Source organism: Wyeomyia smithii, chromosome 1, assembly GCF_029784165.1.
Source record: "Wyeomyia smithii strain HCP4-BCI-WySm-NY-G18 chromosome 1, ASM2978416v1, whole genome shotgun sequence".
NCBI classification, from domain to species: Eukaryota; Metazoa; Arthropoda; class Insecta; order Diptera; family Culicidae; genus Wyeomyia; species Wyeomyia smithii.
In genome coordinates, this window is record NC_073694.1 from 8386233 (window position 1) to 8400555 (window position 14323).

Here is a 14323-nt window from a genome sequence, read left to right on the forward strand (position 1 = left end):
GCTTTTCTTCTAAGCGCCGTAAAAGCCTCTTCCACAGCTCTGCGATTAACACAGATATCGGTATCGTCCGAAGAACCCAGATAGAAGCTCGTGATGATTTGCGTACCTGCCCTTTGTATAGTACCTTCTAAGGCTACGTGAAATAGCAAGTTCGACAGGTCATCCCCTTGCTTGCATCCGAAACTGATTCATGTCTTCAGAAACAAACTTCACCGACTTCGCCTCATACCATTCTAACACTAGACCCTACCAAAGTGGTGCCCACCATCTCTATATGCTGTCTCAGAAATGGCTAAAGACGTTTTTTGAGGCATTCAGTTTGGTAAATTTCACTGTTAATGTTTTGTGACGAATGATGCAGATAGGACACGTTCTCTTTCTCGAAACGATCATCCACTTTAAACTTATCCTTGCCAATGAAAAACTCCTGGCCCGGTAGTTGTCCGAAGTCAGCTTTGACATAAGTTTCATCATCCATCTCACAGCAACTACTTTTCGTCTACAGTTTCGTGTGGAGCTGTCTGGCGCGGGTGATTTTGGTTAGAAAGTCAATGAAAATTATGAAATAAGAACTCTTGAGACGGTCGATTTACAAATGTGCAGCATTTTTCCCTACGCATGATGAAAAAGCTCCGGATTTGCCATGTTTGCATACAAAGTTTTTCCTCGCCCTTTCACTTGAAATTCACAGTATGTAAAATATACATTCTGAAGGTAGAAAGTTCGAAATTTGGGTAATTTCCTTCGTGCAGGAAAAAAGTTACAGCCAATTAAAGGTGTTGCAATAGTTTCATGTCCACCCTTTATCAACCTCATCAGTTTTGTTGGTAAACCAGGTTCAAGCTCACCTGCCAGAGCTCATTGTGTTTGACTGAATCGTACGTCGCTTTGAAGTCTATCAACAGATTATGTGTCTGCAAGTTGTGTTCTCGAAACTTGTTGAGGAGCTGACTCAAGGTGAGCATCTGGATCTGTCTCGCACTAGTGTTCACCAGGCTAGGCTCCCTGTAACAGCCTCAGTCTATGGAACAGGATACGGGAGACAATTTCATATTTTATATGATTTGACAGATTTTTCAGTTTTGATAGTGGATGAAATTTGCTGGTTTTCCAGGATATTATACTGGAACCAAAGAAATGTCAATCATAGAACGTCATCAATGACCAGCGAACAAACGCGACAGTTGCGGTTTTTGGTTTTGGGAGTTTTCTTTGTTCAAAGTTTGTCTGTTCGTTTAATGTGTGTGTGTGTATATATATAAGCACAGTACATTTAATCTTACACTTTGCATGCTGTATTTTTTTTACTGTTTCGTTGCGAACAATTTCGCACCAAACGAGGAACGCGAGCGCGCGTACGGGAATGTTCCTCAGACACACGGGCACGCTTACACGTTCTTTCCTATAATCTTACCCCCCAAGCAAAGGGTGGTAGGTAGTGTGGGGGGAAAATTTGGTTTTGTATTTAAAGTTTCTCATTAACAACATTTATTATGAGTCATTTTTAATTGTTTTCATTATTCAATCTGTAATCATCAAGTGTTAATAATTTGTGTTTCGTATTCGTATCAGAAGATGCGACACAAATGGGGAACGATGGCTTTTTCTTCTTTGCTTTGTCTTGTGGGACTTGCCTACGATATTCAGTTTTGTTTTTTTTTCAGTTTGGTTTCAGTTTCAATTCTAAAAAAAGGCATTCTCGTGTATGTAGGTGTGAGTGTGTTTATTTCAGTGTTACTTGTGTTCGATGACTGTGTGTCTCATACCTCAAGAGTAGGATTTATGTAGTTTATTAGTTTTGCTACTGTATTTTTTTTTGTATTGTGTATAATTAAGAATTCTTTGGACGTATATCTTTTAACATCACTGCATTTGACAAGAGTTTGTAATTCTTCGTTTCGTTTGGATGTGAGAAAGCTTCAATCGCTTCTTGACTGACTATTGACACTCTATATAAACAGATCGGTATTAGTAGCTATGTCCTCCGAAAGAATCGGCTTTGTGTGGATAGTAGTAATGCATTAAAATGTGGTCTCGTCTTTTTATCAGGTATGCAATTAATTATTTTCTTACTAGAGTTTTTAACAGCGCGTGTTCATCTTGCCCCTTATAATTCATTTGGACCGTAAACTGGTCACCCTAAATTGACGCTCTAAACAGGTCTAGTATTGATCTGCATAAATAAGTCAACTTTGTTCCAGTTTTTCTTCTTTTTTCTCTAATAAGTACCGTTAATCGTAATAGCTCTTCAATTAAAATAGCTCCATTTGTGTTCTCTTCTTTTTATTTTTATCATGAGTTATTGAAACCTGTCCAAGCAACGGAGCGTGGAAATCGTTCTGCAATCTGCGTTATATACATATCTAGGTCCTACACGAAATACACTTTCCAGATACAAAATTTGATTTAATCAAAATAGAAAATTTCTCCGTTTTCCATCACCTAACTACGTTACTCTTGATCAATTTGAGTGAATAAAAACAATCGAAAACATCGAGCGCGAGCGCGGTTTCGCAATTTTGATACCAAAATCTTAAAGCACATTCAGTTGATGATATCTGATATTTTTTCCTCTCCTATCGCCTTGTTGCAACAACATAGTCAAACTCTCGTCAGGGTTTCTATATTCTCGGTAATGGCACTATTCTTGGAATAGCTGAAATTCGTGTTTGTTTGTTTGTTTTTAGTTTATTAAAAGTAGAAAAATATACACAGAACATACATCTCACTCGTGTTCATCGTCTTACGGCTAGAAAATGTCAGAGAAGAGGGGAATCGTAAAACATGTAAGGTTCCCAGTTATGTGTGTGTGTGTTTTCATTTATCCTTATCTAAGCTGGCATTAATTATTCAGAAAAATAAATTTTAAATATTTCTTCTATTCGAAAGTGTTTTCAGTTTGAGAAATGCATAGAAAAATGGTCTTTTCCGTTCTATGGTAAGAGATGTGAGGTGATTTATAGTATTGCGGTAACTATGGAGATGTGCATCGACATCAACCACGGAAAGACGTAAACTGAAGTTTCGAACTGTTTTCTTAAAGAAATTAAAATTTTTAAATTAAACTGCTTTCATCTGTGTAAACATACATTGCACCATTTTCAGTAGCTGAAAATTATTTGGCTCTTACAAATTCACATCCATGTACAAAAATTTTATGTTGACACGTTTTTTCGTTTCTTTAGTTTCTAACAACATTTCACAATGCTTGTTTCGTTGTATGAGAATGATGCTCGCAAAACACCCTGTGGTATAATATTGTTTTTTTTTTATTTTTCAACATTAATTTTAATCCTATGTGTGTTTGCAACCAGTTTCAAAACCATTTAATATTGTATGTAACTTTGTTCTTTTTTTGGACCTGCTGAATCTGTTAGTTAAAATCGGTTAAGTGTGTAACATCTAGCAGACACGCTTGAGTAAATTGTCTCGTAATCCCGCCCGCTCTAAAGTTTATCACAAGGAGAAAGAAAAATATTCACATCTTTCATCGAGAAAAAAATAGATCTTACTGCAACTGTTACATATTTTTACCTGCTTACGCATAATACAATTCTTGAAACAAATGCACGCATGCTTACCGGAGAAAAGGAAATTCTTAGGCATTATCTTAAACAGAATTTTTGATTTTAGCTGAACTAAATCTAAAACTACAGAGAAAAAGGACGTAATTTTAATCAAATAACATTAATCGTACATCTATTCAATGTTTCGCGTCATTCACGGTTTTCAAGAGAAAAGAAAGAACGAATAGGAAAGAAGGCTTACACGTGTAAAAAAACATACCACATTCGCATGCTTCAGGGGCAGCAGCACACATCATCGATTTTACGGTCGAAACTTAAAACTCAACTTAAACACTACACGGTCACCACTCTAAAATGACAGAAACTGTTTTTTTTTTCGTCTAACACAGAATAAGGGAGGGTGCAGAGCAAAGGCACAAAATACATAGATGTTTAAACTAAACAGAAAAAAAAAACATAGGAGAAACAGCACTGTCTTTCTTTCTCCTTCCTCTCTAAGTGTACGACGTCGCAAACATGTCGATGTTTTCCAGCTCCAGATCCGCTAATGGTTGGTAGGGTAGATGATTTACCACCTGATCCGTTTCCAGGTTGTAGCTGTTGTTTTGTTGTTTGTTTATTTTATAGATTGATTGACACAAAACATGAATAGTTCGGAAAATAAAGAAACAAAAATAAATTGAAAAAAATGTTGATTTTCAAGGGAGGGTTGCAAATTGGTAGCTTGAAGGAAGGCAAAGCAGGGATTTTTTGTGAAGGGGGTAGTGCCAAACATTGCTAACTACAATATTATAATAACATGCACAAAAACAACCTCGTATTATGAAAAACCAACTAGAAAACTAAAAGGAAAAATTGGTTAGTAAGCCTTCGCAACAGTTTTTATTACTATTTTTACAGTAAAATAGTCACCAAAATATTGACAAAGCGACATTTGTTCGGTTGTCATATGTACTATGCAATTAGTCATATACCAAATTTATTTCGAAAAAAAGTACAGTTTACGATAAAACTTTATGAACAGCTGCTAAAACTAAGTGAAAATTTTAAACTTATCAATAAACTAACAATGAGTTGTGATGGATCCAAAACTAACTTCAAAATGACCCACGAATATTGACTCATGAAAATTGTTCAAAATAAACTCAAAAAGCTACTCAAATGTTGTCAAAAACTCATCAAAAGGCAATCAAAAATTGATAAGAAAGTCATTAAAGATTATGAAAAAATATCAAAATATCGCTCCATTATTCATCTCAACAGCTAAGTGCACCTATATTCATCTTATTTCTCTCATTTGCCCAGTTTACCGTCAAATTTCTACAAATTTTTCAAAGTAAATCTATTTGCTTCTCGATTTTTTCAAGTGGCTTAAAGTTTTATATTAAAAATATGGTAAAATTTGACGATGAATTGATCAAAAAGGCGTGATGAGATGAATATAGGTACTGAGATGAATATAGGAGCGGTTACCCTATAAAGGTCAGAAAAAACTCGTCAATGAATAATCAAGAAATTATCAAAAAGTCATGTCAAAAGTTAACCATCAGTCATCTGAAAAAATATCACCTAAAAATAATTTAAAAGACATCTGAAATCTTCAAAATTATAGAAAAGATATATAAATCATCAGATTCTTTAAAAAAATCAATATAAAGTTGAAAACTACTCGACAATCATAAAAATGTCCCGAAAAAACATCAGAACTTTATGGAAAAGTCATAAAAAGCCAAAAAACGACCGAAGTCATCTATAACTAGCTTGTAAATAATCCGAAACTGATCGAATACTGAATCAAAATAATCCAAATCTTTACAAAAAGCTCAAGAGCAGAAAATTTTTACGTAGAGCTTTGGGGCTTCGGGGATGGTTCTTATGATAGTTTAAGACCCCTGCCTCCTCTGAAAGGCTCCCATACAAATGAAACACAAATTTCTGCATAAATCGAGAACTAATCAAGCAACTTAACCATCCTCTCCCACTCATCTAGTTCTATTTTTAAAGCTCTTGATGAGACGCCACAGAAGGGTTCTGGTCCTATAAAATTTTCAGAAGAGCCGTGTCTTGCTGGTGAGTCGACTTTTTTATTGCCTTCAATTCCGCAGTGTCCTGGTACCCAGTATAGTAAAACCTGTTTTTTTTTGTGCTAGCTGCCTGAAAGAATGCATTCCCACACTAGTTTTGATTTGCTAGATACAGATATTTGCGTGTCTGTGAATTCTCTTTAGACAGATGTATGCACAATCCATGATTGCGTATATTTCAGCTTGAAAAACTGTTGGCCAGTTTCCTTAGAGATAAATTCATTCATTCCTGGCCCGGTGATGCCAGCTCCGGTGGCTTTATTCATTTTTGAACCATCGGTGTAAAAGATTATTGAGCCCTGTCGAACTGCTTTCCCAAGATTCCCGTTCGATCTCAATGATTTTATAGGGAGTGTCGAAATTTGGCTAATTTTCCAGCCAGCCTTCGTTTCTCACTAAGAGTTCGTTTATATGAAAATTTTTCAGTATTTCGATGTGACCTGTTAGATTTTCGTCTAGAAAGTTTTTGTGACGGTTCAGCCTTAGGGCACTCTTTACCGCCTCCAGTTGCACCGTTTGATAAAGTGGAAGGAAATGACAAATTGCTTCCAAAGATTTCGTCGGAGTACTTCTCAAATTACTACGCAAATTGATACGCAAGCTTGTTTGAGCGGCCGTTTCATTAGTTTTGATCTTGGTATAATTATTTTTTGATATAACCAGTGTATCATCCTGGGTTTTAAACCCCAGTTTTTACCAATGGTTCTGCTACACACCCACAGAGCGCTAGTTGCCTTCTTGATTGCATTTTCAATGTGTGTGTTCCAGTTTAATTTATGATCAAGCCATATTCCTAGAAACTAAGTTTCAGTGGATGTGTTCAGATCAGTGGCATCGAGCCGTAATTTCTTAATTGTGTATTTCCTCCTTCGTGTGAATGGAATAATAGTTGATTTCGAAGGATTTATAGATAAACCCTCTGTCCTGCACCATTTCAGTGCATACGGTTGGATATAACGCAATCAAATTTTCCTCTGACAATAACTACTGTATCGTCAGCAAAACCGATCACCTCAAAGCCCCTTTCAGTCATGTTTATTAAAAGGTCGTCAACGACTAATGACCAAAGCAAAGGTGAGAGAATACCTCCTTGCGGACATCCTTTAGTTGTTTTTCTCTTTTGGCATACACCCCCTAAGTGGGCGATGATTTCCAGATGTTTAAGCATAGCTTGAATCCAATTTACTAAAATGTCATCGATGCCGTGCTTGCTCATAGCTTTTCGCATTGAGAGATGGGAGGCATTATCAAATGCTCCTTCGATGTCAAGAAATGTAGCCAGTGCAATTTCTTTTGTTTCGAAAGTCTTCTCGATTTTGCTAACCAGCAAATGTTACGCGTCTATGGTAGATTTGTTGTTTTGATAAGCAAATTGAAGTTTATTCAAGGGATTAACCGTCTTGTGAACGGTTTTTATTTGATAATCAATCAGTTTTTTCCATAGTTTTCAAGAATATGTATGTTAAACTGATTGGTCTGAAGGCTTTTGGAAGTGTTTTATCGCGTCTTCCGCCCTTTGGAATAAATATAACTTTGGTTTGCCTCCAGCTCGTCGGTATGTAATTTAGTGTTAGACTAGCGCGACAAATCTCGGTGATGAGTGGAATAGCTAGCGGTTTATTCTTTTGGAGCATAATTGGCAATATTCCATCCATCCCCGGGGATTTGTAAGGCTGAAATGAATCAATTGCCCATTCGATCTTCGACTCACTGAATATGGTGCCGGCCAATTCCTGAGCTTGTAGGGAAGACGTTACTAGCCTAGGCTTTCCTCTCCTAGACCTCCCATACGAGAACAATAACCAATATAACGAAAATGCACGCAAAAAAAACGCAAACTTGGAAATTATGAGGACCCTATTAACCTGCAAATGTCTACGCACGGTGTAGAAGCTAGCCTCCCAAACCCTCTTATAATTGGGAAATCTATCGAAGTAACCCGTCGAGTTGGCGACCACGGAAGACGGATGGTACTGAAGTTGTAGCCACTCTCCACCCGCACTTGAATGAATGTCCAAGAGTAGTAGAAATGTCGGAACGGGACTCAAAATGTGACTTGGAAGAGCAAGGCGTAGTTGTTGATCGAAGAATTACACGCCTGTAAGGAACACGCAAAGTACAAAGTGAAGAAATCGAAAGTGAAACAATATCAGAGGTCATCACTGTAAAAGCAGGCCCTCCGATTGAACCTATAATAGTCAACGTAGGTATTCGAAACACAGAACTAATAATCGACGCAGAAGATACCGCAGAAGCGCTCGAAGACCTGCTGGGTTCGTCACCTGGACTGGATAGAGTACGTTACGGAATGATAGTCAACTTATTTACCGAAAAGGAGAACGCTCAAACCCACGTAAATATCGCCCAACTTTTCCATAGGGAACGTCCTAGAGCGCATGGTAAACAATCGCTTAGTACATCCACTGGAGACCAACAAGCTTTTAAATAAACACCAGTATGCATTCCCAGCTGGTCTCGAGGTACGATGCTGGCCTACCAAGTCAGTCGTCGTCAGTAGGATCGTAGCGCTAGCCCCGCAATTGTCCTGTACACTTAACAGTTGGCTGCGAAGCCTGTGTATAATAAACAGAAGGTCGAGTTCCGAATCGGAATGTAGCACCAAGGCTTTGCTTTTTTATGCATTCCGGAAGGGTTGGCAAATGGCTGGACACGTGTAACTTGAGACCCTAATGCGGCCATTCACCTCTGTCCAGCAACCCCTATCCCAACCTCCACGTAGTGCCAACCGGAATGCGAGTAACCTTAGCGGGGATCGGGTAACTAACCCCCGGTGGAAACTATGGTCGTATGCTGACTGGGAAGGGGGTCGTACGCGGCTGTATCCCCATAGGGGCAGCGACCCGGAGCGGGCGGCTGAATTATGGAATGCTGTATCCCGCCAGCTAAACTAAGATGGCAGCCCCATCAGCAGGATGTAGGTATCGCGACTCTGGTAAGGTAGCATACCGAAACCTTTCTTCAACCACGAACAACGAATTTAGAAATACGGAACGGATCAATCGGCAAAGACCTAAGCTGCGAACACGGAAAAAGATTAAGGTAAACGATTGGAAATTGGGTACTTGGAATGTCCGATCTCTCAATGAAGCGGCGCGGATTGGCTTGCTTGCTCGAGAACTACAGCGGCAGGGAGTCGAAATCGCAGCGATTCAGGAGGTTCGGTGGCCAAATTCCGGAGAGAGCGAATTCCGTGCAGTAGACCCTATTGCACGCACTTCTTTCAAGTATCATATCTACTACAGTGGCGGCAAAGCAGCGGAACGGGGCGTCGGTTTCGTAGTGCTGGGAAATCAGAAAAGAGTCATCCGGTGGAGGCCTGTAGATGACCGTTTATGCGTGTTGAGGATTAAGGGCAAATTTTTCAACTACAGTTTAATCAACACCTACGCACCGACAAACGACAAATCCGATTAAGTCAAAGATGAGTTCTATGACAACCTTGGGCGAATCTATGACGAGTGCCCAAAACACGACGTAAAAGTCGTCATCGGAGACGCAAACGCACAGGTTGGGAGGGAGGAATTCTTCCGTCCGGTCATTGGAAGGCATAGCCTCCACTCGTCAACCAATGAAAACGGCCTGAGGCTGATAAACTTTGCCGCGGCCAGAGGAATGGCCATATGTAACTCCTATTTTCCACGTTTGAATATTCGGAAACACACCTGGAGGCATCCAAATGGAGAAGCCTGCTCCCAGATCGATCACGTACTGATTGACGGTCGGCACTTTTCGGATGTTACTGATGTTAGGTCTTTTCGGGGACCAAACATTGACTCTGACCATTATCTCGTCGTTTGTAAGATCCGCGCACGGTTGTTGAACATTCAACATTCAGCGGTTGAAAGCTGATGGCATGGCAGCAGAAATGAACATCAACAAAGTGTTATTTAAAAGTCTGGCAATAACTTTAAAAAAGTAATGCAGGTCTCCAAAAATTTATAAAAACCGTTAAAAATTAGGTGAAAACTTATAAAAATAATATTATAACGGTCATCATAAAATTCTAAATGGCATGAAAAACTCTTTTTACAGTGTATTGAATTACCACGAATTAGAGATGTGAGGCGGAGTTCAGTGGCGTGCTCGAAAATACACACAAGGATGAACAGGAATATTTTTTTGTCAATTTTTATCGGAAATTTTTCAGGACACAAAAAAATATATATGCATGCAGTACACAATATCAACAGATTTTTTGGTCAATATTTCAACACAGAAAACAGATAATGATAACAAAACATCTAGTAAAAATCTGCTGTAAGTCGACGGGACGGGACGTATTCATATATTCCCAGTTTGTCTATTTCATTTTTTTTAAGTAAACAACCTGTTAAATCACGTGTTTTTTTTGTGAGGAAAAAAAACCCCAACCGGGATTGCAACATCTAGTGTTTTTTTTTTTGTTGTTTCGCACAACATTAAACAGAAAAGGATACAGCTTTTTTGTAACTTTTGAGTTATAAATACACATCACATTTAGATTTCATTGTTTGTTTTTTTATTTTTCACCATTCGTTTCGTTTCACCATTGAGCAGCAAACTTTTATCACCTATTTTATAAGATTTCAGGGTTTTTATCTATCTATATGAAATATCGGTAGAAGCTCTTGTTTTTTTTCTAGTTCTGGGGTAAAATTGGCTAAAGATTCAACTATGTTTATTAGCTATATAAAACAGTGTTCAATTGTGTCTAAAATTGTATTTCAGTAAGGTAACATTCAAGTGGTCAAAAGCGGAATCCCGGGGGGTGCTGCGGCCATCTGAGTTTTGGAAAAAAGCTTTACCTGCAAGTTCTTCGTATTCAAGCCCAACTGAAGTTTTTTAAAATCGTTTAAAAGGAAAAACCAAAAATCCACCATCCTTGGTCGGTTGTTTCAAAGATATGAAAACCAATAATAGGTGAAAGCTCGCGCAAAAGTTAGAGAAAAGTCCAATATTGATTATTAAAGGCATAAAAAACCGGAGGTCACGGAAAACACATGAACAATTAATAGTTTTAACGGTGGAGCAATTTGATATATGCGACCGTTACAAAGATCACAAAAGAAATGGATCCCCAAATGAACTCAGAGTTGTGAGAATTCGTCACTAAATGTCGGAAAATACCACTGATAGAAAAATAATTTTGAAAGATGCTTGTATATGCGTAAAAGGCCAGAGGAAAAATGTTTTAAACTGAGCTCAGAATTTTAGAAAAATAAAACGATATAAAGGCTAAAAGAGAAGAGATTAAAAAATAATCCAAAATTTTACTGAGAACTGCGATAATAGTTCTTAAGAAATCCAAAAAAAAAGCTTCTTCTCAACACTGAATAATTACCATCTGGAGCAAAACTTGCAATTGAGCTTCTTATCGGTTCCAATATCAGTGGGGACGAAAAAGTTTTAAGTTCCATCCTAGTAATTCTTTACAGCATACAGAAAACCTCTATAATTCACCCAATAAACGGTATCGAATTGGAGCCGTTCGCATTCACACTGAAGAGCGCCCTGATTGGAAACGAGCCTAATACTGCTTGCGCGTCAATTCGACACCGAATAATCAAACGAAAAAATAAGGACTTCAAAAAATATTTATTACATTATAAACACAACAGAAAAGGAAACTTAACAGTGATCAAAAAAAGTTCCAAATAAAATCCTATCAAACTATTAAAAACGAAAGGAACTGTATTTGCATACATTTTTCGACTGCGCATTGAAAAACGCCGATTGAGCGATTTGGCGATATTCTTGCCTTATTATTTCGTATACCATTCTGTAAAAAATCAATGTTACCTAAGTTCCTGCTAGGAATTCACAACAAGGCAGGATAAATCGACTTAGTGGGGCTCTTGGGCACCTTGATTTTAGGTTACTCACTGTCTAACTATACTATTTATGTAATTTAATTTACGCTCCAAAACAACATAGCAAAACCCTCTCTCTCACACTCAGTTGCCTACATTCCATTGGTTGCGGAAGCGCTACTACTAAAGCAATTGTTGTTCAACTGATCGATGGTGCACTCATCAACCGGACCGCCCTGGTAATCAGCCAACATGGATTCCACCAGCTTTTGAATCACTTCATCGTTGGCCGACGTCCGCAGAGTTAACGAGTTGGTTTGTGACGATCTTCCATCTTCCATCGGTTGATCACCGTCAACGACGGGTGGTCCGTTGTTGAATTGATCCACACTGGCTGGTAGCTGCTGTACCGGCGGCTGCAGTGGACTCGTGACACGGGGAAATTTCTGCGCCGGCCCCTGGGGCGATGTATCCGACGTGGCTGGAGATCCAACACAGGCGTACACGTTTCCTCCACTGTACGCCGGACTGCTGTCGCTGCTGCAGTTGCCATCCAGTGACATGGCATAGCGGAACTCACCGAGAACCGTCGGGCGGGGTTCGGGATGACGGCGATATGTCACCTCCGAGATTCTTCGTTCCAAGTAGGGAAAATATACAATTATCAGTAAACGCGTATAGGAGAAACAAACAAATACAAGCGACGGTATCAGCAGCGCAAAGGTAGCGGCAGCAGCAGCAACGGCAACAGCAGCGGGATTCAATGATTCTGATGCGGCACATATGAGGTGGAGCAGGGATATGGCGATGCAGATGAATACAGACGAAAACATACCCCAAACAAACAAAAAACAATGGGGAGCAAACGGTCCACGAACAAACACACACACAATAAATCAGAAAGCCATCCCAATCCACCCATCATAGCAATCGGGGGTACCAATTCGATACCGTTTTTTTTTTTGTTTCTTTTTCACCTTATTTTAATGGCAGCAGCAGCAACCCGAGTCTCATAGTTTGTTTGTATGAATGTGTGTAGGTATGGTATGGTACAAATAACACACCTTATTGAATCTTCTAAAATTAGCTATCAACATTACACTTCTTAGGTTCGGTGCAAGTAAGACAACAATCATCACATGTTTACGTATACGTATTTTTTTCTTTCTTTCTTAGAGCTCTTTATAATTTGACTAGATAAATTCCGTTCACCCTGTATAATCGAAGTTTTACTTTTTTCTTTGTCTCAATTTTTTATTCTCAACTTTCTGGATCTGAAAATCTACTACTTCCGCTCCAAACGGTTCAACCTCTACTGAATTTGGGCTGGGGGATTAGTATGTTAGTTAGTACAGCTAGAGCTTTTAGCGCCGGTGGAATCAGTAGTACAGATTTAGTGACTAGAGATGCATTATAGTGCTGTTCTGATAGCTGCGCAATTTTTACAAAACCAAAAAATAGGGGTTTAAGAACGCAATGGAAGAAAAAAAAAGACGTTGATTTTAGCGTTAGCGAATTTGAAAGGCAGTATCAACTATGTTACATTTGTTGGTTGGAAGGTGAAACGGTACGTTTCGGGGGGTACCAGAAATAGGACAAAGAGGAACGAAACTCATGAGTATTTACATTCATGTTATGATGATAATGTACATGACTTTCTTCATGAAATAAAGCAAAGCTGTCATTACGTGATGATTTGAGGTTTTGTTTTTCTAGTTTCTACCCATTAAAATTCAGTTCGTTTTCGTGTTTGTTATGTATTACACCATTCATTTTGTCTTTGGTAACGTTCGGTTTTTCATGATTTCGAGTTTTTATTTATTACCTCTGCTTTTTTCTACTATTGTAACTTCCCCCACGCTTTATATTGATTGATATTTGATATGGCAATCAACCATTTATAAACTCATACGATTCCAGTCTCCAATAGTTCCCTAAGCATTTTTTGTTTGTCATTTTCAAGCTGCTTTGCTGCGCTTTTTGCTCTATTCTTATTTTTCTTTTGGTTTTTTCCTATTCATCCTTTTGCTGATTTTATTAATCTTATTTTATATGTCTTACTTTTTCTTTCATTATTTTTCGCTCTGCCTATTTCACTTTATCTTTTTTTCTTTGTTCCAATGAAATCAAATTCGTTCTCTCTGTTTCTTATATCTGTGCTTTTCATTTTTTTCATTTCTTAACTTATTATTTTTTTTATTTTTATTTTGTTTTATTTGTTCTTATTTGTTGTTTTCGATATTCATTTTTTGCCAATTATTTTTTCTTTACACAATTTTTCTCTTCATATTCCTTTGTATTTTTTCTGTCATTTATTATTTTTTCAAAACCATGCATTTTTATGTTCTCGTTTTTCAATTTTTTCTCACTATTGTTTTGTTGTTTTTTCTTCCCTTTCTCTTGTGTGTTTTTTTTTTCTTATTTTATTTTCTTAGAATTTTTTCTCTTAACTTTTTGATTTTTCTGTTCGTTGTCTTTTTTACTCTTTTGATCAAATTTTTTCCCAATTTTCCTTTTCTCTCTATCGTTTATTCTTTTTTTTTCTGCATTTATCTTTCCTACTCCCTTCCTTTTCTGATTTTTCTCTCGCTGCTTTCATTTTCTGTTTTTTCTTCTCCTTCACATTTTCTTCTCACACGCTTTTTCATGATTCCGAACTTTCTCATTGCCAATTTTTTAGCTTTGCCTGTTTCAAACTTTGTTGTCTCTTTTTTCCTCGATTTTTTCTTTCCATTTTTATGCATTTTTGAAGGTTTTTCTTCCATGTTTTTATTCCTGGTTTTAATTTCTTTAATTTCTATTTAATTTTTTTATCGTTCAATTTCTATCTCTATTTTTGTCTATCCATCCATTTTTCTACTTTTTATTTAACTCCCAGTTATCATCTCTTTTTTTTTCCTTC

General features: G+C 37.7%; 1 protein-coding gene across 6 annotated transcripts in view; it reads right to left on the reverse strand.

Moving 5' to 3' along the window:
• Positions 1–1190: 1190 nt before the first annotated feature.
• LOC129718890 (signal transducer and transcription activator) overlaps positions 1191–14323 on the reverse strand; it is a 148906-nt gene continuing 135773 nt past the window's right edge. For 3 of the 6 annotated variants that reach the window (XM_055670089.1, XM_055670092.1, XM_055670091.1), the window contains one exon: positions 1191–12054. In XM_055670089.1, coding sequence (XP_055526064.1) covers positions 11574–12054 — 481 coding nt within the window. In that variant the 3' untranslated portion in view covers positions 1191–11573. The other 3 variants (XR_008727073.1, XM_055670093.1, XM_055670094.1) reach the window with 3 other exon arrangements.